A 26,471-nucleotide genomic window follows, 5' to 3' on the forward strand; every position below is an offset into this window, starting at 1 on the left:
GAGAACCACTTATATGAATATCAAGAGCTCAGATGGAAAACCTGTCCTAAGCCAAGAAGGGAAAGCAGAAACTTGGAAGGAGTATATAGAGGGTCTATACAAGGTCGATGTACTTGAGGGCAGTATTATGGAAATGGAAGAGGATGTAGATGAAGATGAAATGGGAGATATGATACTGCGTGAAGAGTTTGACAGAGCACTGAAAGACCTGAGTCGAAACAAGGCCCAGGGAGTAGACAACATTCCATTGGAACTACTGATAGCCTTGGGAGAGCCAGCCATGACAAAACTCTTGCACCTCGTGAGCAAGATGTATGAGACAGTCAAAATGCGCTCACACTTCACGAAGAATATTATAACTCCAATCCCAAAGAAAGCAAGTGACGAGTGGTGTGAAAATTACCGAACTATCAGTTTAATAAGTCACGGTTGCAAAATACTAACACAAATTCTTTACAGACGAATAAAAAGACTGGTAGAAGCCGACCTCGGGGAAGATCAGTTCAGATTCCGCAGGTTAAGGAAAGGCAAAAGCACGTTTCTATCACTTACAGACTTAGAGAAAGATTTTGATAATGTGCACTGGAATGCATAAAATGTAGGAAGCGACGAGGGGTACGAAAGGGAAGCAGTGGTTGGTAAGGGAGTGAGGCAGGGTTGTAGCCTCTCCCCAATGTTATTCAATCTGTATATTGATCAAGCAGCAAAGGAAACAAAAGTGTTAAAATCCATGGAGAAGAAATAAAAACTTCGAGGTTCGCCGATGACATTGTAATTCTGTCAGAGACAGCAAACAACTTGGAAGAGCAGATGAACGGAATGGACAGTGTCTTGAAAGGAGGATATAAAATGAACATTAACAAAAGCAAAACAAGGATTACTGAATGTAGTCAAATTAAATGAGGTGATGCTAGTGGAATTAGATTAGGAAATGAGACACTTAAAGTGGTAAAGGAGTTTTGCTATTTGGGCTGCAAAATAACTGATAATGGTCGAAGTAAAGAGGATATAAATTATAGACTGGCTATGGCCAGGAAAACATTTCTGAAGAAGAGAAATTTGTTAACATCGAGTATAGATTTTAGTGTCAGGAAGTGTTTTCTGATAGGATTTGTATGAAGTGTAGCCACGTGAAACATGGGCGATTGATAGCTTTGACAAGAGGAGAATAGAAGCTTTCGAAATGTGGTGCAACAGGACAATGCTGAAGATTAGATGACGTGCTACAGACGCGAAATTTAACCAACAGGAAGAAGATGCTGTGAAATGCAAATGATTAGCTTTTCAGACCATTCACACAATGTTGGCGCCGGTGACGAAACCTACAACGTGCTGACATGAGGAAAATTTCCAACCGATTTCTCATACACAAACACCAGTTGACCGGCGTTGCCTGGTGAAACGTTGCTGTGTTGCCTCGTGTAAGGAGGAGAAATGCGTGCGATCACGTTTCCGACTATGATAAAGGTCCAATTGTAGCCTATTGCGATTGCGGTTTATCGTATCGCGACATTGCTGTTCGCGTAGGTCGAGATCTAATGACTGTGAGCAGAATATGGGATCGGTGGGTTCAGGTGGGTAACACGGAACGCCGTGCTGGATCCCAATGGCCTCGTATCACTAGCAGTCGAGATGACAGGCATCTTATACGCATGGCTGTAACGGATCGTGCAGCGACATCTCGATCCCTGAGTCTATAGATGGGAACGTTTGCAAGACAACAACCATCTGCACGAACAGTTCGACGACGTTTGCAGCAGCATGGACTATCAGCTTGGAGACCATGGCTGTGGTACCCTTGACGCTACATCACAGACAGGAGCGTCTGCGATGGTGTACTAAACGTCTGAACCTGGGTGCACGAATGGCGAAACCTCATTTTTTTTCGGATGAATCGAGGTTCTGTTTACAGCATCATGATGGTCGCATCCGTGTCTGGCGACATCGCGGTGGACGCACATTGGAAGCATTTACTCGTCATCGCCATGTTGGTGTATGACCCGGCGTGATGGTCTGGGGTGCCGTTGGTTATACGTCTGTCACCTCTTGTTCGCATTCACGGCACTTTGAACAGTGGACGTTACATTTCAGATCTGTTACGACCCCTGGCTCTACCCTTCATTCAATCCCTGCGAGACCCTACATTTCAGCAGGATAATGCACGACCGCATGTTGCAGGTCCTGTACGGGCCTTTCTGGATACAGAAAATGTTCGACTGCTGTCCTGGCCAGCACATTCTCCAGATTGAAAACGTCTGGTCAATGGTGGCCGAGCAACTGGCTCGTCACAGTACGCCAGTCACTACTCTTGATGAACTGTGGTATCGTGTTGAAGCTGCATGGGCAGCTGTACCTGTACACGCCATCCACGTTCTGTCTGACTCAATGCCCAGGCGTATCAAGGCTGTTATTACGGCCAGACGTGATTGTTCTTCGTACTGATTTCTAAGGATTATGCACCCAAATTGTGTGAAAATGTAATGTCAGTTCTAGTATAATATATTTGTCCAATAATACCTGTTTATCATCTGCATTTCTTCTTGGTGTAGCAATTTTAATGGGCAATAGCGTATATCCCCTATTTTAACAGTCACCTGAGGGAACGCTGTACTAGGCTTCACAATGCTGGTGGCCTGTCACTAACTCCCAAACACTTCCTGCAACTGCTGGCCCACACTTCTGTCAAGCCAACTACCTATCAGCAGGACCTTGCTGTTAGAATTTGCAGCTGACATAGGTTCCCTAGCTGCTGAGGACTGCTGCACGTTTCCTACACCTACAGCTGCCAGAGGCTCCTCTTCAGTAAACTTTGACAGTTCGTCAAGTCTATTGGTTATACACAAAGTACAACTGTCTGAATATCTCTTCAGCCTAGCAGTTTTGCAGGTTTAAGAGGCTGGGTATTGTAATGTGAGAGCTGGATGAAACCAGTGTTCAGACTCAAGGGTACAACAAGAATTAGACAGCTGATGGGAATCAGTATCGCGTACGTTTCATGTTGTAAGACGTCGTGGCCTCCTGACCTCCATTGCTGACATATTCCGCCCTCACGATCATATTCTGCACATCAAGACGCTTCATTCGAATCCAAACTCGATAAGATAAAGTCAATGTTGTATGAATTCATGTAAACGATATGCAAATAACTAATAAATCGCAAATGCGCGCTGTGGTTGAAATACTCGAGGCTGGCGTACACACATACATTCCAGACACGACGGTCACAGGAGATTTTAGTTAAGGAAAAACAGACTGCACACCGGAAGGCCGGTCCCTTCAGAGGACGAGTCAACCTTGACCACCTGTAGAGCAGACAACATTTGCCCAAGTGAAAAGAAGAACGACCCCGTGTTCGGCTTAAAAGCAAATTCCGCTACATTGTGTGGTAGCGGCCAGCCTACGCATTCTTTACATATAGCACACAGTTTCAGAGATTTTCACAGGGAGACATCCAACGCCAAACGCCGATACTACAGATTTCCGGATTGGTCGCCTTAAACAAAACGTTATTCTCCCGTTTTAGAAGAGCAATGCTGATAGGCAGACGATATTTCTGACGCCTTGAGCTGAAGGAGTGATGGAGGAGACCTTCACGTCTGGCGTCGAGAGGGGCCCTTCCGTTGTCGCTCTTTAAGTAGGAACAAATGTCTCCTTAGTACTTCACTGGGAGAACACCTCTGTCGAAAGCGAATAGAAGTGCGACTTTATATTGGGTCCTTGTGATAAAGCGTTATTCACTGTGTTGGCCGACACACTTATTATGCGGTGTGAACGGACAGAGTTATAGTTAAATGCCTGCGAGCGAATTTTTGAGTGGCATTGCGGTGGACTGGTTATCTGACCGGTGTATCACGCCAGTAGTTAGACTAGGGGCGAATAGGAATCCTTGACTTCATCAAGGCGTAGGGAGAGTTTGATTGACGAAGGTCAATCGAGATAGAACGAGAGTTATCTTATTTGTCAGCAGCGAGCGGCGCAGACAGCAGTCATCACAGCTTACGGTATTGTGCGCTACAGCTATTGCAAGCCCCATATTTCCTCCACAACAGTACACTTCACTGCATTTCACACGCGACAGCCTAGACCCTATGTTGTGTACATAGTTCCCCATAGTCAGCGCATACACAACTTTCCCACTAGAGTGCGCCCCGCTAAGCACAACAGTGCGGGCGCAGCGCTTGTCCATCTCTGCACTACGAGATGGCGCTGTCTTAGAGACGGACCAAACTCTGCTTCCGCCGATCCGCGTATTAATATATCATGCAGCCAATGAGATTGCTGTTAACGTAGAACCTTTTCTCCTCATGGATCACACTCGTGCAGTGATACCTGAATGTGCGGGGTATTATAACGAGTGTATAGACCTCCGATTAGTCAGTCTGCATATGTCAACACCAGTCTGCGTTAGTCTGTAGTCAAGTTTCAGTCTGCGCCTAATAACATTATCATATTCCTGTACATGGCCATGAAGATAAATGTATAGACACTTTGTCAAGTATCAGAGACATGTGAGATTAAGATTAACATACTAAGACCAAAGGAACTTCAGATTGTCAACTGTAAATAGCATCCAGAATCAAGTTATTTTTGTTGTTGTTATTATTTTAATAAATGTGTTTGAACATTAATCAAGTGGTGTTTCAAGTTGGTCACCGTCAATCTGCTACTCTAAGCGTGCAAGTGGCTTTTCTATTCTCTGGCCTAATGGCAGAAGATAAACACGCCATGTTAAGACCACGAGACATTACTGACTCTCGCCTACTTCGTTAGAGCCACAAGTCAAATAATCTGATGGTGTGTGTACCGAAGGTCTTGCATACGCACACCACGCCGTAGCTAGCAACATTCTAAAGGATAATTATTCAAGTTGAGTAGGCGCGCCTCTCAGCCATCTGCCAAGTCGACAACCATCTTAAACTTTGTATAGAAATTTCATTAGCGAATCCTATCCTTGAGAGGTAATTTCACGTTCCGAAAAGAACCAGGATATAATTTGTTCAATTCATAACTAAAAGTACCATTGTGATTTCTCGGAATTTTTGCAAAATAAATAATAACTTTGTTAGTTTCATGTTTTTCTTACACTAACTAGTACTACTCCAGTACCCAAGTATCTCACTAGTTATGTAAGAAATTTCGTGAATTTTTGTGTCATTCCCTTTCAGCAGACTACTGCAGGAGATATTTATTGCTGAAAGTTTTTCAGGCATTTCTCTTTAGAACGTTAGGAGCGTCTGTCTGACTTCTGTAGTAGTGTGGGGGTGGAAATCGCATCTTGCAGGAGCCACAGGGTAAAGGGTACATCTCAGCTTAATCCGTTGCGCAGAATAACAGAATAGCAGATCAACCCCACACACCACACTGGTGATCTTGCGTGGCAGGGCAAAAGGCTGACATCCTGTGACACCAAGAAGGCATGTGTTCATGTAGCAACATGTGGTCGTGCATTGTCTTGCTGAAAAATGGCATCTGGGGCGTTGTGCCGAAAGGGTGTGGCTGCGGGTCGCAGGACGTCATTCACGTAGGTCACTCTGGTCACAGTGCCCTGAACACGCACCAACTATGATTTGCGGCTGTACCCACACCATAAGACCTTTAGCTGGCGCCGATGGCTTGTGCTAACGCAGTCACTGTGATTCCGTACACTCTGTCTGTGGCGAACCAAAATACGGTCATTATTTTCAAACACACAGAACCTCGATTCGTCCGTAAACACTGATGCCATTCCTGTCGCCAGTGACGTCCTTCCACATACCATTACCGTCTAGCATTTTTCTGCACATTCGTCGATGGTAGGCGGAGCACGTAACCCATGCTGTAAGAAACAGCGGCGGATGTCACCGTTGATAGTGTACGATGTTTCCAGAATGAGATTTTCACTCTGCAGCGGAGTGTGCGCTGATATGAAACTTACTGGCAGATTAAAACTGTGTGCCCGACCGAGACTCGAACTCGGGACCTTTGCCTTTCGCGGGCAAGTGTTCTACCAACTGAGCTACCGAAGCACGACTCACGGCCGGTACTCACAACTTTACTTCTGCCAGTACCTCGTCTCCTACCTTCCAAACTTTACAGAAGCTCTCCTGCGAACCTTGCAGAACTAGCACTCCTCAAAGAAAGGATATTGCGGAGACATGGCTTAGCCACAGCCTGGGGGATGTTTCCAGAATGAAATTTTCACTCTGCAGCGGAGTGTGCGCTGATATGACACTCACTTTCAGGAGTGTTAGTTCTGCAAGGTTCGCAGGAGAGCTTCTGTAAAGTTTGGAAGGTACGAGACGAGGTACTGGCAGAAGTAAAGGTCATGCGCATACTGCATCGTCACCGCCTTCACCCGTTTCATGTGTCGCTACATCAGCAATTACATGGTGTTGACTTTAATCATCGAGTGCAATTCTGTCAATGGACATTAACAGAGAATGCGTTGCAGTTCTTTTTTTTACAAACCACGGGGCAGTGACTCAACGGAACATGCATTACTGGTCCGTGGACAATCCTCGCTGGCTCAGACTGGTAGAGCGACAGCGACCGTGGACTGTAAATGTATTGTGCGGAATCATTGGCGACCACCTCATTGGTCCTCACTTCGTTGCAGGGGCCCAAACAGATGCAACATACATCGCGTTTCTACAGAATGATCTGCCAACGTTGCTCGAAAATGGCCCACTGGAAACGCGTCGACGTATGTGGTATCAGCACGATGGTGCACCTGCACATTCCGCAATTAACACTAGGCTGACTCTTGATAGGATCGACGGGTGTTTCATATGACGTGGAGGACGCATAAATTGGTCAGCCCGTTCTCCTGATCTTACACCTCTGGACTTCTTTCTGCGGGGTACGTTAAAGGAGAATGTGTACCGTGATGTGCCTACAACCCCAGAGGATATGAAACAACGTATTGTGACAGCCTGCGGCGACATTACACCAGATGTACTGCGGCGAGTACGACATTCATTGCGCCAGAGATTGCAATTGTGTGCAGCAAATGATGGCCACCGCATTGAACATCTATTGGCCTGAGATGTCGGGACACACTCTGTTCCACTCCGTAATTGAAAACGGAAACCACGTGTGTACGTGTACCTCACCCCTCATGGTAATGTACATGTACGTCAGTGAAAAAGACCAATAAAAAGGTGTTAGCATGTGGACGTAATGTGCTGTTCCAGTCTCTTCTGTACCTAAAGTCCATCACCGTTCCCTTTGGATCCCTACGTAATTCGGTGCTCTCCGAAACACACGATCGAACAGCGGAGGAGTGGTACTCAAGCGTCAACTTAAGGTTACAATATTTCCGGATGTAATTAACATTTTTCTATGCAACAAACGGCACTGATTACGTATTTGTTTATATGTTCAGATGTGCTAAGAAAACACACGGGGTTCCATTTAAATAAACGTAGGTTTGTGTTGAAAAACATACTTCCGTGCATTTTTGTATGGATTGTATTAACCAATTACACTAGCCCCTTTCCTCACGTTCTGTCTGTGGAATCGATTCGTCAGCATTTTATGTGGTTTACGAAATATATCCAGCGGTAATGTTAGGTGACTCACCCTATATATTGCATTTCGACTGTTTGCTTACAGATTGGACATGACTGCATCGCTTTTTACCTCCAATTCGCAGTCAGTGAGCGTACAATGAGCGGTTTCTCAATACGCAAGACGCCTTAATGGGCTGACGAAAGCGGCTTGCTCTATATGTCTCAAGTTAGAGAACGTCTATTAATAACATGAGGAGTTTTCTTTAAAATTGCCTCTTGCAGGAGCCACAGGGTAAAGGGTACATTTCAGATTAATCCGCTGAGCAGAATAACAGAATGTCAGATCGACCCCACGCTCACAATGTTACAGGTGAGGGTATAAAATGTCCCTGAGGGCGGAGAAGCTGCGCTCGCCGCTGGCGGTGAAGTTCGTGTCTAGTGTACGCGGGCCTCTGAGGGAGGATCACGTCCGCGTCCGTCCCCCGGGCTGCGTGCTGCCGGCCAGGTACATGCGGGACGCCCGCAGGATCCTCGACCTGGAGGTCCGGCCGGACGACGTGTGGATCGTCACGCTGCCCAAGTGCGGTGAGTGCCGACAGCACTGCTCTCCTCAGCGCCGCTGTGCTTTGTCGGTGACACGAAGAGAGAGAAGGTGAGCCCTCTCTCTCTCTCTCTCTCTCTCTCTCTCTCTCTCTCTACACAACTATTTCACAAGGAGCAACTGCAGGCTGTTTCACAGTGCCACACCAGCCCTTCCGCAGACCACTTTGTACACTGTAGACTCAAAGTGACCACCTGTCAAAAGCCTGAACAGCCACGTTTCGCAGTGCGTGCCTCTGTGAGATGTACAAGAAGAGAGTCAGTAAGTTGTATCGGCGGGAATGTGGAGTCTAGAACCATGGCCAGCTTTGCTCGGTTTCTTAGTCGAGTATCTATCGCGCGTAAAGTGCGATTGACGTGCTCCCACACATTCTTGATTAGGATTAAATCCGGGGAATTTGGTGGCCAGGGGAGTAAGGCAACTCATCCTACTGTTTTTAGTACCGCTGGTCGATGAAAAGCGAACTGCATGTACATCTGCATCTATATCTACATGGATACCCTACAAATCACATTTAAGAGCCTGGCAGAGGGTTCATAGAACCACCTTCACAATTCTCTATTATTCCAATCTCGTATAGCGGGCGAAAAGAATGAACACCTATACCTTTCCGTACGAGGACCTACCACATGCGGTCGTGCATTATCCTGCTGAAATGTAAGGTTTCGCAGGGATCGAATGAAGGGTAGAGCCACGAGTCGTAACACATCTCAAATGTAACGTCCACTGTTCAAAGTGCCGTCAATGCGAACAAGAGGTGACCGTCACGGGTAACCAATGACACCCCATACCATCACGCCGGTTGTTACGCCAGTATGGCGACGACGAATACACGCTTCCAATGTGGGTTCACCGCGATGTCGCCAAACACAGATGCGACCACCATGCGCTGTAAACAGAACCTGGATTCATCCGATATAATGACGTCCCTATCTGTTGACTCAGATAGATGCGGATAAGATGCCTGTCATCTCGACTGCTAGTGATACGAGGCCGTTGGGATCCAGCACGGCGTTCCGTATTATCCTCCTGAACCCACCGATTCCATATCTGCTAACAGTCATAGGATCACGATCAACGTGAGCAGCAATGTCGCGAAACGAGAAACCGAAATCGCGATGGGCTAAAATTCGACCTTTATCAAATTCGGAAACGTGATGGTACGCATTTCTGCTCCTTACAAGAGGCATCACAACAACGTTTCACCAGGCATCGCCGGTTAACTGGTGTTTGTGTATGAGAAATCGGTTGGAGACTATCCTCATGTCAGCACGTTGTAGGTGACGCCACCGGCGCAAACCTTGTGTGAATGCTCTGAAAAGCTAATCATTTGCTTATCACAGCATCTTCATCCTGCCGTTTAAATTTCGCGTCTGTAGCACGTCATCTTCGTGGTGTAGCAATTTTAATGGCCAGTAGTGTATTACTACTGAGACGCAGAGGGCTTACTCTTTATTTTTCGTTTACACAGCATATCGTACCAATAGAAAATTGAAAGGCACAAAAGTAATGGCTGGAGGAGCAATAAATTACATATCCCATCCGCCTTTTCTGTTTGGTTCCTCTACTGTTGCGTCTCGTACGTCCTCAGTCAGCAGAAACCCCCGACCACATAGGCTCTTATCCTCCTATAACAATGCGGCACCCCGAGTCGTCCAATGCAGCTGCGTGTGCAGCAGCCGAGCTCTGCGCCAATACTGATCACGCAATGCTATCTGTAGCTTACAAGCAGCCTTATCGGCGTCTCCGCGCAACCGGAAGTGCACAAAATCTCCGGTAACGGTCGAGCAACTCCAGCACCGCTGCCGTTACCACAGCCAGAATTGCGAACTGCAGCCAAATTTCAAATGACTCAGAGTTGCGCAGCAAATCATGCTGCGACTCACACAGATGCCCAGAAATACCTCACACTGACACCCATAGCTTTTTGTTGGGGGTGTTCTGAACTTTACATTTACGAAGAATGATACTTCCTGAGAGATTAAAACTGTGTGCCGACCGAGACTCGAACTCGGAACCTTTGGCTTGCGCGGGCAAGTGCTCTACCATCTGAGCTACCCACGCACGACGGGTCGAGAGTCGTGTTCGGGTTGCTCAGATGGTAGAGCACTTGCCCGCGAAAGACAAAGGTGCCGAGTTCGAGTCTCGGCCCAGCACACAGTTTTAATATGTCAGGAAGCTTCATAGCAGCGCACATTGCGCTGGAGAGTATCTCATTCTGGAAACAATCCCCAGGCTGTGGCTAAGTCATGTCTCCGCAATATCCTTTCTTCCAGGAGTGCTAGTTCTGCAAGATTCACAGGAGAGCTTCTGTGAAGTTTGGAAGGTAGGAGGCGAGGTACTGGCGGAATAAAGCTGTGAGGACGGGGCGGAGTCGTGCTTAGGTAGCTCAGTTGGTAGAGCACTTGCCCGCTAAAGGCAAAGGTCCCGAGTTCGAGTCTCGGTCCGGCACACCGTTTTAATCTGCCAGGAAGATTCATATCAGCGCACACTCGGCTGTAGAGTGAAAATTTCATTCTACCAAGAGTGATGCTGCGCAACATGGTTGTGGGTGGATAACAGCTGCTATAGCACGATGTGGTGACGTTGAAGATAACCTTGGCCCTGAATCTTTCAGCACATGTGACGTCAGTGCTTACCGCTTATCTGCTCAACCCAAGGATTTTATTATCCCTCGTCTTTTTTACCTACTTGATTCTCTGCTGCCTTCACTATTTTGTATCTCAAAGCTGCTTATTCTTCTTGTACTGTATTCTTTCCCCTGTTCTTGTCAATTGGAAAAATTTGGAACTTTGTGGTAAGTTCCTATGGGACCAAACTGCTGAGGTCATCGGTCCCTAGGCTTACACACTACTTAATTCAACATAAACTATTTACATTAAGGACAACACGCACATCCATTCCCGAGCGAGGACTAAAACCTCCGACAGGGGGAGCCACACGAACCGTGGCAAGGCCCCCTAGACAGGGTGGCTATACCGCTCGCCAGGGACATTGGAACATATTATTTTAGTTCTAGTATGCCTCTAGTTGTAACGTATCATGATGTAGGCAAGGAAAATGAGACTGAGTCTACATATGTATGGTTTAAAGGTGCTGGTGTGTGTAAAAAGAGTAAAAATAGTTGCTGATTTCACAATCCCATTTAAACGCAAAGCAGCATGTACGACTTGCTTTTGTATTCCACATTTCTCAAGAATACAGATCACAAACAAATACTATTTTCAGTATTAGTTATTCATTTTTGGTCCACTAAAATTAAATGTAAGTGTCTTGCCAGTGGGACCTCCCGTTGGGTAGATCGTTCGCCGGGTGCAAGTCTTTCGATTTGACGCCACTTCGGCGACTTGCGCCTCGATGGGATGAAATGATGATGATTAGGACAGCACAACACCGAGTCTGTGAGCGGAGAAAATCTCCGACAAAGCCGGGAATCGAACCCGGGCCTTTATGATTGACATTTTGTTGTTCTGACCTCTCAGTTACCGGTGCGGACTTTGGTCCACAAAACACATAGAATTTTTATCTGGTCAACTTGTCGTTATATGGACAGAAGCAGAGAAAAATTGACAGATTTTCGCACTAAGGTTGTTGCGTAATCGTGATTTACTTAGTTTCATAATCGAAAACAAAACGTCTTTGACACAGTTCTAGGTCGAAATATAGCAACACTTTTGCATCCTCACTGTGGAGGCGTAAAACTACCTGAAGAAAGCAATGTAGACGTCCTGGACAGGTGTAACGTTAAAGTGATTTTCCTTTAAAACGGAAATTATCCTGCTCATCAATCAACTCATGCACAGGGACGCTTTCAACTGAAACTGCTAACCGTCTTGGAAACCCCTCCAAAATAGATGTGACACTAGCAGTCTTCTCAAAATGTTTAGGAAACTATCTGTGCAATACTTTCGAGGCCAAAATGAATTCTCAAAACTTCCTATTCTCTTTGCGGGCCGCTGTGGCCGCTCGGTTCGAGGCGCTTCAGTCTGGAACCGCGTTGCTGCTACGGTCGCAGGTTCGAATCCTGCCTAGGGCATGGATGTCCTTAGGTCAGTTCGGTTTACGTAGTTCTAAGTCTAGGGCAGTGATGACCTCAGATGTTAAGTCCCATAGTGCTCAGAGCCATTTGAACCTTTTTTCTTTAATGCCAGTGACCTTCGTGAATTGGACTATGTTTCTCAGAGCCAACTTCTACAATTTTCTTTTTAAATGCATCCCCGTCGAATCAAAATGAAGTTGTTTCTCACCTTGCAGTGTGTCACTGTGAGCAGTGTGCAGTCAAGTCCACTTAAGATGCAAGGTCTGCAGTTCATTCTAGATGTTCTAAATTTCGTCCCTGCACTCATTTCTACTCTATAAACTCACCAACAGCAAGTTTTAAATGAATAAATCGTTCCAGGCATGTCCCTTCACTAAAGCAATGTACTTGTTCAGCGTGTACAAACTCTAGCGACCAATCGATGAGAGGATACGGAACAAGAAAGGTCTAACTTACGTCCGGAAACGCATGGTCTCCATGCTAGAGACCATTTACTCAGTCATACTGTAGTGTCGCGGAATAGTAAAGAGTTGGAAACGTGGAATATTGTCAAAGTTCCGTTGCCTATGCCGAGAGCCAGAGCCAGTAGGTTAGCCAAGAGCTAAGAGAATTGCACGGGTCTCGCGGTTCTAGGCGCGCAGTCCGGAACCGTGCGACTGCCACGGTCGGTTCGAATCCTGCCTCGAGCATGGATGTGGGTGATGTCCTTAGGTTAGTTAGGTTTAAGTAGTTCTAAGTTCTAGGGGACTAATGACCACAGCAGTTGAGTCCCATAGTGCTCAGAGCCATTTGAACCATTTTTTAGAATTGCACGTATATCGGAATGTGTCGTCACGCAGGGGCAATGGCCTGGTTACACACAACAGGCGAGAGGGAATTGCTTATAACGCGGATTTGTGTGAGACGGAGACTTTCGTAGAGTGCAAGAAAGAGGTATAGCGTCAGCTGTACTGCATTTCAAAACTTCGCCTCAGTCTGCCACAACAGCAGGTAACTCTGTCGCAAGAACACCTAAGGAGAGAGTACGACAGATGAATCAGCAGTATAAGTGGAACGAATGCGGTCATTACAAACGAGCATTACGTCAGGACGTCGCTCGTGCTTCCTTTAAATAAGCCAGCTTTGATAGCTACAAGGCACTCGCTCTCGCAGTTAGACTTGCAGTGAGATGTGTACTGGGTCGCCGCGTAGCGCTCAGCTCGGTGAGCGACATGTTAATAAAGGAGATGTTGCAGTAAGGGCGGCCCATCCAGCAGCAGACGTGAGGGGACAGTACAAGCTCTGGTCCTCTCTGCTGCCGCTGTCAATCATCGACCCAGGATTAGCAGACATCGTGGCAGACTCGCTCGCCGCCAATGCTGACCACATCAGTGAGCTGTCGTCGAGATCGTGCGGGGCCTAGGCCCTGTGCATCCGCCGTCACAACCGGGTGATCCGACGACGCTGGGGGACTGCAGCCCGTTCCGCTCGTCCACCGCGGACGAGCCACCAGGAGGAGCAGGGAAGAAGACGGGGTGGGATAGAGTACACTCCGCACTACGAGAACGCCTCTCGTGCCGACAGCACCGGGACTCCAACCCGGAGCCACCTGCTGTCCGCCGCCGAGCCGGCCGGCCAGCCGGACACCGCCAGCCACACGCGGCCGAAGTAAGGGCATTCCTCTGCTACGTCACAGCACGCGGCTCTGCGCTAGCAAGACTGCGAGGCCCGGATCTGGTGTCATCGCTACGAGTCAGCGAGGACTCGGGGAAGGTCGTTGATATCACCAAGCCACATTGTACTCGGCAGGAATAAAGGTGTTATGAATTAATAATGTTTCTTTGGCGTTTCTGACACTTCTACAGCCATTTCCTAGCATCCTGACAACTGGAGAGGTCTCCGCTCGGCCATCCAGTCCACTGTAGGCGACCGGGACCACCGGGGCGGTTACAATACATTCTTACAGAAACTGTGGTCAAACGCGCTTCGCGCCATGCAGCCACAGTCACAGCATGTGGTGAAAACGGTTTTCATGTGCCTCAACGCACACGTGAACGTGACATAGCATGTTCTGTCTCACACGTTCACATCGGCCGGGCTCATCCAAACAGTGCAAAGACAGCACGAATACGCCGCTTCAGTGTCTCCACTATTGGAATGGGCTCTGCGTACACGATACTTTTGAGATGGCCCCATAACCAGAAACCGCACAGGTTGAGATCCGTTGATCGAGCAGGCCATGCAACTGGACCTCATCGTCCAATCCATCGATCAGGGAAAACATGATTGAGATGCGTCCTGACCTTAACGGCGAAGTGGGCTACAGCAACATAATGTAGCAGCCGCATAACCCATTGAATCAATGATGGAACTTCTTCCAGCGGGAGAGGAAAAGTCACCGTTAGTTCCGGCGACATTGTAGAAAGACTGGTCCCAAAATTTGGTCCCCAGTTATCCCAGCCCACACATTCTGGCTGCATCGATGCTGATGAATCACTGTCTGCATACCATGGGGGTTCTGTGTACTGTCCCACAGATGACTGTTATGAAAGTTGAAGATACCATTTCCCGTAAAGGTTGCCTCGTCTGTGAATAGGACGCAAGACACAAATACCGGAATCGTGATTATCTGGTGAAGAACCTAGTGACAAAACTGCTCAAGATGTGGAAAGTGAGTCGCTAGTAAGCCCTCATCATGCAGTAAGTGTTAAGGGTAGTAACAATTATCACGGGGAATTTTGGACACGGTGGTCTGGCTTACCCTGTACTCGGCGGAGATAGGTCTCCTGATAAGAATTTGATGCCCGCCGCTCGTTGCCATGCATAGTGTAACTGTGGCTGCATGGTACGGCGCGTATTAGACCGTAGTCTCTGTAACAAAGTATGACTGAATAAATGGTCTCCAGCATGGAAAACATGCATTACGCACATAAATTCGTTAGACCTTTTTTGTTCCTTATCCTCTCATCGATCAATCCCTAGAGTTTGTACACGGTGGAAAACAATCACAATGCATTATATCTGCATATTCTTCGTTTAATTACATCGAAAATTGCTGCAACTGACAGTGGAAAGATGCGTGTGGCTTCAAAAATTTTAGTACTCGTGCCACCAATTCTTCACGAACTCCATGCCTGCAGAGATAACGCAAAATGTTTCTTGATGGAGAGAACAATGAATCCCGTCTGTAGACCGCTGTAATTTTTTGATCTTTTGTGTCAAACTTAATCTTTAGATTCTTTCTGCAGAGTATTGTAATGATTCATAGGAAATTTGGGGTGCACGTCCCTTATGCGACTGCGTAATACATATCGAGAATTCTCATCCACCTCTTCTATCACTCCCATTTATTTTTAAAGGCTTGTGACGACAGATTGGTAGACTCCCTCTTTTTGTGCAAACAGCCACTGGAGCTGTGAACGTCTTTTATTTCACAAACAAAAGGCGAACGGTAACAAGCACAGACACCAGGATTCTGCAGAATTGAAGATACACTACTAGCAATTGAAATTGCTACACCAAGAAGAAATGCAGATGATAAGCGGGTATTCATTGGACAAATGCATTATACTAGAACTGACATTACATTTACACCCAATTTGGGTGCATAGATCCTGAGAAATCAGTGCCCAGAACAACCACCTCTGGCCGTAATAACGACCTTGATACGCCTGGGCATTGAGTCAAACAGAGCTTGGATGGTGTGTACAGGTACAGCTGCCCATGCAGCTTGAACACGATACCACAATTCATCAAGAGTAGTGACTGGTGTAATGCAACGAGCCAGTTGCTCGGCTACCATTGACCAGACGTTTTCAATTGGTGAGAGATCTGGAGAATGTGCTGGCCAGGGCAGCAGTCGAACATTTTCTGTATCCAGAAAGGCCCGTACAGGACCTGCAAAATGCGGTCGTGCATTATCCTGCTGAAATGTAGGGTTTCTCAGGGATCGAATGAAGGGTAGAGCCACAGGTCGTAACACATGTGAAATGTAACGTCCACAGTTCAAAGTGCCGTCAATGCGAACAAGAGGTGTCGGAGACGTGTAACCAATGGCACCCCATAGCATCATGCCGGGTGAAACGCCAGTATGGCGATGACGAATACACGCTTCCAATGTACGTTCACCGCGACGTCGCCAACCACGGATGCGACCACCATGATGCTGTAAACAGAACCTGGATTCATCCGATATAATGACGTTTTGCCATTCGTGCACCCGGGTTCGTCGTTGAGTACACCATCGCAGTCGCTCCTGTCTGTGATGCAGCGTCAAGGGTAACCGCAGCCACGATCTCCGAGCTGATAGTCCATGCTGCTGCAAACGTCGTCGAACTGTTCGCGGAAATGGTTGTTGTATTGCAAACGTCCCTATCTGTTGACTCAGGGATCGATGTGTGGCTGCACAATCCGTTACAGCCATGCGGATAAGATGCCTGTCATCTCGACTGCCAGTGATACGAGGTCGGTGGGCTCCAGCATGGCGTATCGTATAACCCGCCTGAAGCTACCGATTCCATATTCTGCTAACAGTCATTGGATCTCGACCAACGCGAGCAGCAATGTCGCCATACGATAAACCGTAATCGTGATAGGCTACAATCCGACCTTTATCAAATTCGGAAACGTGATGGTACTCATTTCTCCTCCTTACAAGAGGCATCACAACAACGTTTCACCAGGTAACGTCGGTCAACTGCTGTTGTGTATGAGAAATCGGTTGGGAACTTTCCCCATGTCAGCACGTTGTAGGTGTCGCCACCGGCGTCAACCTTGTGTGAATGCTCTGAAAAGCTAATCATTTGCATATCACAGCATCTTCATCCTGACGGTTAAATTTCGCTTCTGTAGTACGCCATCTTCTTGGTGTAGCAATTTTAATGGCCAGTAGTGTAGTTGTGGCGACCGGAGAATGCCGCACCGCAGTGCTCAACGAAATGCGACGGTAGATCGGATAGTTCCGGGAGGGAGCGAGCAAAGCGTAGACGGAGCCTTAGGTTCACCCGGCATCCTCACACCTTACCCTTCACGCTGAAGTCTGGCACGCCGTGGCCGGCCCTGTTCTAGGTGGTGTGAACTGCTCTAAAGGCGCATGTTTCTTATTCGCTAATCAGCAATCAAGCAAAAGCAATTTGTCCGGACCTGCTATTGGCCAAAAGCAGTGCTCATGCCTTAGTTGTGTTTCTCTTCGCTCATTTTCTAACTCTTGGTTGCTGTGGCGTAAATATTCCCTACTGCCCTTGCAAGATCACGCACACGAGACGGAATCGTAGAGGGCCAAGCACCTCCGGGCACTCGCGACACAATAAATTGTAAGTAGCCTGTTTATGTGTTTGTATGTTGGCTGTGCGATAGAGTGCATTAATAAGTCTGACAGCGCTGTGCGCACTCTGTAAGAGACTCGGTGGCTGGTCGACTCGCAGTTAGAACTGTATAGCCAGCAGTGGTGGAAGTTATACGTTAATCGTTAGCAGTGATGGAGGTTAGAGGTCTGACGTGTTAGCGCGAGCGGACGGTCTGGACATGTCTGTCTTGGAGATTTAATATTATTGGTGATTATATAATTTTTGCCGGCCGCGGTGGTCTAGCGGTTCTAAGCGCTCAGTCCGGAACCGCGCGACTGCTACGGTCGCAGGTTCGAATCCTGCCTCGGGCATGGATGTGTGTGATGTCCTTAGGTTAGTTAGGTTTAAGTAGTTCTAAGTTCTAGGGGACTTATGACCACAGCAGTTGAGTCCCATAGTGCTCAGAGCCATTTGAACCATATAATTTTTGGAACTAGATGTCACGCACAATTATATAATTTTTAACTGGTTGTCACATGATTAAGGTAAAATCTGCTATAAGTAAATACATTGTCTGCTCTGCAACAAAATCTTTACTTTGCTAACCACATCCATATTAGTGGTTAGAGCCTATAGTAGTTAGAATCTTTTTATTTTGCTGGCTGTATGCTTGCTGTATTTGCTGTAGTTCGTGTCATGAAGATTTTCTGTGAGGTAAGTGACTTATGGAATGTATGGGTTATATTTAAGATTTTTTATGATCCAAGGTCATTCTTTTGTGTTCAGTAATAGTCATAGTGTGCTATCCTTGTATGTTGTGGGTAATAAATGAATAAGTTCGAGTTGAGACCTGAGTTTCTCCTGGCGTATACAATTTTCAAATAACTTGCGGGAATTCAGCCAGGTAACACTTTCAGCGACCGCAGATATTTCGGCTTGAGAACACCCCGCCATTAATGAAAACAACTCTCTCCCTTATCAAAAAACAGAGGGGCTGAGTCAATGCTGTCTCACCTGCGAATTCGTAGTCTCACTATCGATAGCTCTGACTTTGGTCATCTTTGGTGGCACTAGCGTTCAGTGTGTGTGTTATCTTTCCTGCTTCAGTCCGAGAACCGAGGTTTTAAATTTTACATGTACGCCGCCTGTCCGTTGCAGTTTGCCTTGAAAATGGCGGGGTGTTATCCCGCCGAAATATCGGCTGTCGCTGAAAGTGTTACCTGGCTGAATTCCCGGAAGTTATTTGAAAGTTCGAGTTGTATTTGTCAGGAATAAATCTGTAGGTCAGTGTTGAAATGATAAAGACAAGCAATGTGTCAGTACGTTCAGTTTTACTCAGCAGTTTTAGATGGTTCAGTTGCATTAAGCAGTTTCACTCAGCAGTTTCAGAATTAAATAAAGAAGTTTCACCTCGTCAGTTATTCCAGTCCATGTAAAAATAAATTAAGAATTTCCAAAATAAATTCCCGGCCAATTTACCATTCAGATTTACAGTTGTCATAATTATATACGAATACGTTAAGGCACTTATATTAGCTGATCTTCATACAACTCTCTTGGTACCTCTAATTTCCAGGGTTCCTTTCCTATGCATTCCCTCTTGAAATTCCGATCAGTTGGAGTTGGAAACAAATTGCTTACTAGACGATGGCATAAGTCTGCTTATCTCATCTATAAATTTTTGAGCCGATTCCACAGTTTGCTGTGCATCGTCAAGTTAACGCTTTGTTTGGAATTTCGTTAGCTTACATCTTCCAGTTCCGTAGGACTGTTTGGAATTATGCAACCATCCACTGTTTCGCTTGAATTCACAGTAATCTATGTCGCCCGCAATTTGATGTGTATAACATAGTAGCGCACTATCATGCACATCCCGTAAATTATACTGAACACCCTTGAAACGTATGAACACTGTTGGGTTGGCAGAAGAGCCAACACCGTGTTACTAGTGGGGGTCGAAATGCACGCGTTTTAGCTCACGCAGGCTGGCGTGAGGAGGGAAGAACTCTACTGACGTGAGGTCTGGAACATGACAAGGAATTAGAATTCAGAAAGCGGACGTAGCTAGTTAGATACTTAACTTTAATCCATTAATGATAAACGTCGCTCTTGAGTGAATATGGCGCCTTGCTAGGTCGTAGAAATTGATGTAGACGAAGGCTATGCTAAACTGTCGTCTCTGCAAATGAGAGCGTATGTAGGCAGTGAACCATTGCTAGCAAAGTCAGCTGAACAACAGGGGCGAGTGCTAGGGAGTCTCTCTAGACTAGACCTGCCGTGTGACGGCGCTCGGTCTGCAATCACTGACAGTGGCGACACGCGGGTCCGACGTATACTAACGGACCGCGGCCGATTTAAAGGCTACCACCTAACAAGTGTGGTGCCTGGCGGTGACACCACAAACACTTTCTCCTATTTTGAATATCTGTAGTTTTTCGTATGCACTACACGGTCATATTGCTGCGGACTTATTCGAAATCTGTTGATTTTCTTTTTACTATGCTGCCTGTGATCTTCCATGTACGGAATTATGTTCAGTACCTGTTCCTGTGACAGTGTCTTGAAAGGACGGTATAAGATGAACAACAACAAAAGCAAAACGAGGATAATGGAATGTAGTCGAATTAAAAGAATTAGATTAGGAAATGAGACACTTAAAGTAGTAAAGGAGTTTTGCTACTTGGGGAGCAAAATAACTGATGATGGTCGAAGTAGAGAGGATATAAAATGTAGACTGGCAATGGCAACGAAAGCGTTTGTGAAGAAGAGAAATTTGTTAACGGCGAGTGTAGATTTAAGTGTCAGGAAGTCGTTTCTGAAAGTATTTGTATGGAGTGTAGCCATACATGGAAGTGAGACGTGGACGATAAATAGTTTGGACAAGAAGAGAATAGAAGCTTTCGAAATGTGGTGCTCCAGAAGAATGCCGAAGATTAGTGGGTAGATCACATAACTAATGGGGAGGTATTGAATAGAATTTGGGAGAAGAGGAGTTTGTGGCACAACTTGACAAGAAGAAGGGACCGGTTGGTAGGATATGTTCTGAGGCATCAAGGGATCACCAATTTAGCATTGGAGGGCAGCGTGGAGGGTAAAAATCATAGAGGGAGACCAAGAGATGAGTACACTAAGCAGATTCAGAAAGATGTAGGTTGCAGTAAGTACTGGGAGATGAAGAAGCTTGCACAGGATAGAGTGGCATGTAGAGCTACATCAAACCAGTCTCAGGACTGAAGACAACAACAACAACAACAACCTGTTCCTTGGACAACGATTGTTCTTATTACGCTTGTGGCTTTTCGTTCGACAAGGATGATGAAGTACATGGCTCGACACCTGTTTCAATATCACTCTCACTTGTTAAGCACGTATCGTCGTCGTTGTACCACCGAGCGAGGTGGCGCAGTGGTTAGCACACTGGACTCACATTCGGGAGGACGGCGGTTCAAACCCGCGTCCGGCCATCCTGATTCAGGTTTTCTGTGATTTCCCAAAATTGCTCTAGACAAATGGCGGGATGGTTCCTTTGAAATGGCGCGCCCGATCTCCTTCCCCATTCTTCTTTCATCCGATGAGACCGATGACCTCACTGTTTGGTCCGCTCCCCCAAATCAACCAACCAACCACCATCGACTCCTAGTGTACATTGTACAATCGAGCGTATACGACACCACACATTCGCTCACTCGTCTTGCACAAACGCTAATACAGAGTGGCGCAAGGCAACGCGAAATTTCGAAATAACGTCATTTCCATGGATAAATTCATAAAACTAGTAATTTATTAACGAAAGTTTATTTCAGTATGCCATTATTCAGTATGTCTTTACAATCAAAATGTGCAAAAGTGTCTCTTTACTTTTTAAATACACTCCTGAAAATGGAAAAAAGAACACATTGACACCGGTGTGTCAGACCCACCATACTTGCTCCGGACACTGCGAGAGGGCTGTACAAGCAACGATCACACGCACGGCACAGCGGACGCACCAGGAACCGCGGTGTTGGCCGTCGAATGGCGCTAGCTGCGCAGCATTTGTGCACCGCCGCCGTCAGTGTCAGCCAGTTTGCCGTGGCATACGGAGCTCCATCGCAGTCTTTAACACTGGAAGCATGACGCGACAGCGTGGACGTGAACCGTATGTGCAATTGACGGACTTTGAGCGAGGGCGTATAGTGGGCATGCGGGAGGCCGGGTGGACGTACCGCCGAATTGCTCAACACGTGGGGCGTGAGGTCTCCACAGTACATCGATGTTGTCGCCAGTGGTCGGCGGAAGGTGCACGTGCCCGTCGACCTGGGACCGGACCGCAGCAACGCACGGATGCACGCCAAGACTGTAGGATCCTACGCAGTGCCGTAGGGGACCGCACCGCCACTTCCCAGCAAATTAGGGACACTGTTGCTCCTGGGGTATCGGCGAGGACCATTCGCAACCGTCTCCATGAAGCTGGGCTACGGTCCCGCACACCGTTAGGCCGTCTTCCGCTCACGCCCCAACATCGTGCAGCCCGCCTCCAGTGGTGTCGCGACAGGCGTGAATGGAGGGACGAATGGAGACGTGTCGTCTTCAGCGATGAGAGTCGCTTCTGCCTTGGTGCCAATAATGGTCGTATGCGTGTTTGGCGCCGTGCAGGTGAGCGCCACAATCAGGACTGCATACGACCGAGGCACACAGGGCCAACACCTGGCATCATGGTGTGGGGAGCGATCTCCTACACTGGCCGTACACCTCTGGTGATCGTCGAGGGGACACTGAATAGTGCATGGTACATCCAAAGCGTCATCGAACCCATCGTTCTACCATTCCTAGACCGGCAAGGGAACTTGCTGTTCCAACAGGACAATGCACGTCCGCATGTATCCCGTGCCACCCAACGTGCTCTAGAAGGTGTAAGTCAACTACCCTGGCCAGCAAGATCTCCGGATCTGTCCCCCCATTGAGCATGTTTGGGACTGGATGAAGCGTCGTCTCACGCGGTCTGCACGTCCAGCACGAACGCTGGTCCAACTGAGGCGCCAGGTGGAAATGGCATGGCAAGCCGTTCCACAGGACTACATCCAGCATCTCTACGATCGTCTCCATGGGAGAATAGCAGCCTGCATTGCTGCGAAAGGTGGATATACACTGTACTAGTGCCGACATTGTGCATGCTCTGTTGCCTGTGTCTATGTGCCTGTGGTTCTGTCAGTGTGATCATGTGATGTATCTGACCCCAGGAATGTGTCAATAAAGTTTCCCCTTCCAGGGAAATTTCAATTTCCAGGTGTGTATGACATCGGGAAGATGTGCTCCCGTACGGCGTTCGCACTCTAACAGCCTGTTATGAAGACTCTGGAATGCGTGGTGTAGCAAATCTTGGGCAATGGCAGGGATTTCGTTTTCAATGTTCTCCTTTTGTTCATGGATTGTTGCAGGACGTGTACGGTACACCTTGCCTTTAAGACATCCCCACAGGAAGAAATCGCACAAACTAAGATCAGGGGATCTCGCAGGCCATGCCATGTCACCGTCACGTGAAATAATGCGTCTTCCAAACAATTGACGAACTGCTGCCATCGATTGTCGAGTAGTGTGTGACGTGGCTCAGTCCTGCTGAAACCACATGTTTTCGACGTCAAGATTAAGCGCGTACAGTCTCGGTGTAAAGAATGTTTGAAGCATTTCAACATATCGAGCGGATGTTGCTGTCACTGCACTACCATCCTTACGTTCAAAAAAATAAGGGCCGATAATACAATGACATGATTCAGCACACCATATTGTGACCTTGGCGCTATGCAGTGGTCGCCGGTGAAACTCATAAGGATTGTCCTGTGCCCAATAACGAAAATTCTGTTTGTTCACGAATCCGCTCAAGTGGAAATGGGCTTCGTCTGATATCTATAAGTTACCAAGGAAATTTGCGTCCTCGTTGATTTTAGCCAATATCTGGTTACTAAACTCAATACGTGACGCTGGGTCTCGTTCATGTAAGTGTTGCACAATCTGCAACTTATAGGGATGAAAGTCTAATTCGTGCAGTGTTCTTTGTAAGCTTCGTCGCTTAATCCCTAGAGAAGATGCATGCTGTCGAACGGAGCGCCGAGGGCTTCTCTCGATTGCAGCTAAAGCAGCTGCAAAAAAATGGTCCAAATGGCTCTGAGCACTATGGGACTCAACTGCTGTGGTCATTAGTCCCCTAGAACCTAGAACTACTTAAACCTTACTAACCTAAGAACATCACACACATCCATGCCCGAGGCAGGATTCGAACCTGCGACCGTAGCATTGCACGGTTCCGGACAGCGCGCCTAGAACCGCGAGTCCACCGCGGCCGGCAAGCAGCTGCATGTTCTCTGGGGTACGTACCGATAAAATGCCACCTGGAGGTTTCTTCTTCAAGGCAGATCCTGTTAATTCAAAAATACGCACCCACGTTTTAATGGCATGCGCAGATGGGACACGCCCATGACGTCCAAGCTGGTAATGCTGTCGAAATGTTCTATGGGGCAGCCGCACTATCACCATTTTCGTAAAACGCTCTCACAGCTGCTGCACGTTCTGCACCAGTCAAATTCTCCATGATTGCTAAATGGCAATTGCGTTCACATCAATTGTGCAAAGCTTCGAATATCTGCCGGCGCAACAGTGCTGCCAACTGTAACGTTCAAAATTTCCCGCTCCCCTGTGCCACCCTGTATTTCACTTGCCATCTCTTCTCACTGTGCGAAATTGCTTCGGTTCGCCGGCCGTTGTGGCCGAGCGGTTCTAGGCACTTCAGTCTGAAGCCGCGCGACCGCTTCAGTCGCAGGCTCGAATCCTGCCTCGGGCATGGATGTGAGTGATGTCCTTAGGTTAGTTAGGTTTACGTAGTTCTAAGATCTAGGGGACTGATGACCTCAGATGTTAAGACCCATAGTGCTCAGAGCCATTTGAACCATTTTTGGGCTTCGTTTCCTTTCCGGCGAAATGTCAACTTCGCCAACAGTTCCAGATATAATGCGATGTCTGATTTGTTTATCGTTGCCATTGGTCTGCTTTGTATCAACATCCCTAGCAGTGTTATGAGTTACGCGTCGGCTACGCAGTTCAACTAGGCTCCGTAACTTCATGCTGTGCTCAGCATTGGATACCTCCAGTCCCGGCCCCTGTTGCCATTAGCAGCCAACACTGTGGTTTATTTTTATTTATTTATTGTTCCGTGGGACCAAATTAAGGAGAAGTCTCCATGGTCATGGAACGAGTCAATACATGAAATTATAACACGATAGTACAAACAGATAAAATGAAATATAAGTAACATATTCAGGCGACAATTCGTAAGTTTAAATAAAGAAAATCAACAATTAAACACTGGAATTTGCTTAATTTTTCAGCTCTTCCAGGAGCTCCTCGACAGAATAGAAGGAGTGAGCCATGAGGAAACTCTTCAGTTTAGACTTAAAAGCATTTGGGCTAGTGCTAAGATTTTTGAGTTCTCGTGGTAGCTTATTGAAAATGGATGCAGCAGAATACTGCACTCCTTTCTGTACAAGAGTCAAGGAAGTGCATTCCACATGCAGATTTGATTTCTGCCTAGTATTAACTGAGTGAAAGCTGCTAACTCTTGGGAATAAACTAATATCGCTAACAACAAACGACATTAAAGGAAATATATACTGTGAGGGCAATGTCAGAATTCCCAGACTATTTAATAGGGATGGACAAGAGGTTCTCGAACTTACACCACACATAGCTCGAACAGCCCGTTTTTGAGCCAAAAATATCCTTTTTGTATCAGAAGAATTACCCCCAAAAATAATACCATATGACATAAGCGTATGAAAATATGCGAAGTAGACTACTTTCTGCGTTGAACTGTCACTTATTTCAGATACTGTTCTAATGGTAAATAAAGCAGCATTTAGTTTCTGAACAAGATCCTGAACATGGGCTTTCCACAACAGCTTACTATCTATCTGGACGCCTAGGAATTTCAACTGTTCCATCTCGCTTATAATATGCCCATTCTGTCTGATCAAAATATCGGTTCCATAGTAGACGATATGTGGGGGCATTTTGCAACCTCGCACTCAAGGCATTCCTTGTCAGTCATTCTGTGCGTGTCCGCCCCCGGTAGCTGAGTCGTCAGCGTGACAGAATGTCAACCCTAAAGGCCCGGATTCGAGTCCCGGCTGGGTCGGAGATTTCCTCTGCTCAGGGACTGAGTGGTGTGTTCTCCTAATCATCATAATTTCATCAGCTTCGGGTAGATGACATAACTAATGAGGAGGTATTCAATAGGATTGGAGAGAAGAGAAATTTGTGGCACAACTTGACTAGAAGAAGGGATCGGTTCGTAGGGCATGTTCTGAGGCATCAACGGATCATCAATTTAGTATTGGAAGGCAGCGTAGAGGGTAAAAATCGTAGAGGGACTGCAAGAGATGAATACATTAAACAGATTCAGAAGGATGTAGGTTGCAGTAGGTACTGGGAGAGGGAAGAAGCTTGCACAGGGTAGAGTAGCATGGAGAGCTGCATCAAACCAGTCTCAGGACTGAAGACCACAACAACAACAACGACGCGCAAGTCGCCCAAGTGGCGTCAAATCGAAGGACTTACACCCAGCGAACGGTCTACCCGGAAGGCCCTAGTCACACATTCTGTGCGTCAAGTAGAGCGATCTTCCGCGCAAGGCCACTTCCCCAGCACAAGCGCTGTTCGTTCTTTACCAACTTCGCCTTTTTCGAGTTTCTAAAAAAACAAAGAAAATCATTAATTTTCTAAGAAGTGAGTCTGAAGCAGCCGCTGGTGAAGTATCAGTGCAGCAGCAGTAGATGTATTCAGACTGCCCTGTATGTTAAATCTATGTGGCCTACCGGAACTCAAACCAGGTGAAACGTCCCCTTAGAAAAATTGTACAAGACTGTGCTTAAACTGACACACAATAATTTTTGGCGCAACGCAATCTGACTATCAAAAATCCCTACAAAAGAATGGCCCTGACTAACATTAACCTATACCTTTCACAAATCACTTACCTCACAAAAATCTTCGTTACTCGAGTTACTGCAATACAGTGAGCACCACTACTGACAGCTAAATAAAATATT

General features: G+C 46.9%; 1 protein-coding gene across 1 annotated transcript in view; it reads left to right on the plus strand.

Annotated features, from left to right (window-relative positions):
• LOC126291992 (luciferin sulfotransferase-like) overlaps positions 1–26,471 on the plus strand; it is a 99,206-nt gene that overhangs the window by 8,259 nt on the left and 64,476 nt on the right. Inside the window, exon 2 of the mRNA XM_049985764.1 lies at positions 7,861–8,075. Within this exon, the coding sequence (XP_049841721.1) occupies positions 7,874–8,075 (202 nt within the window). The 5' untranslated portion in view covers positions 7,861–7,873. The remainder of the gene's footprint in view (positions 1–7,860; positions 8,076–26,471) is intronic.

The sequence above is a fragment of the Schistocerca gregaria genome, chromosome 9, assembly GCF_023897955.1.
Source record: "Schistocerca gregaria isolate iqSchGreg1 chromosome 9, iqSchGreg1.2, whole genome shotgun sequence".
Taxonomy (NCBI): Eukaryota; Metazoa; Arthropoda; class Insecta; order Orthoptera; family Acrididae; genus Schistocerca; species Schistocerca gregaria.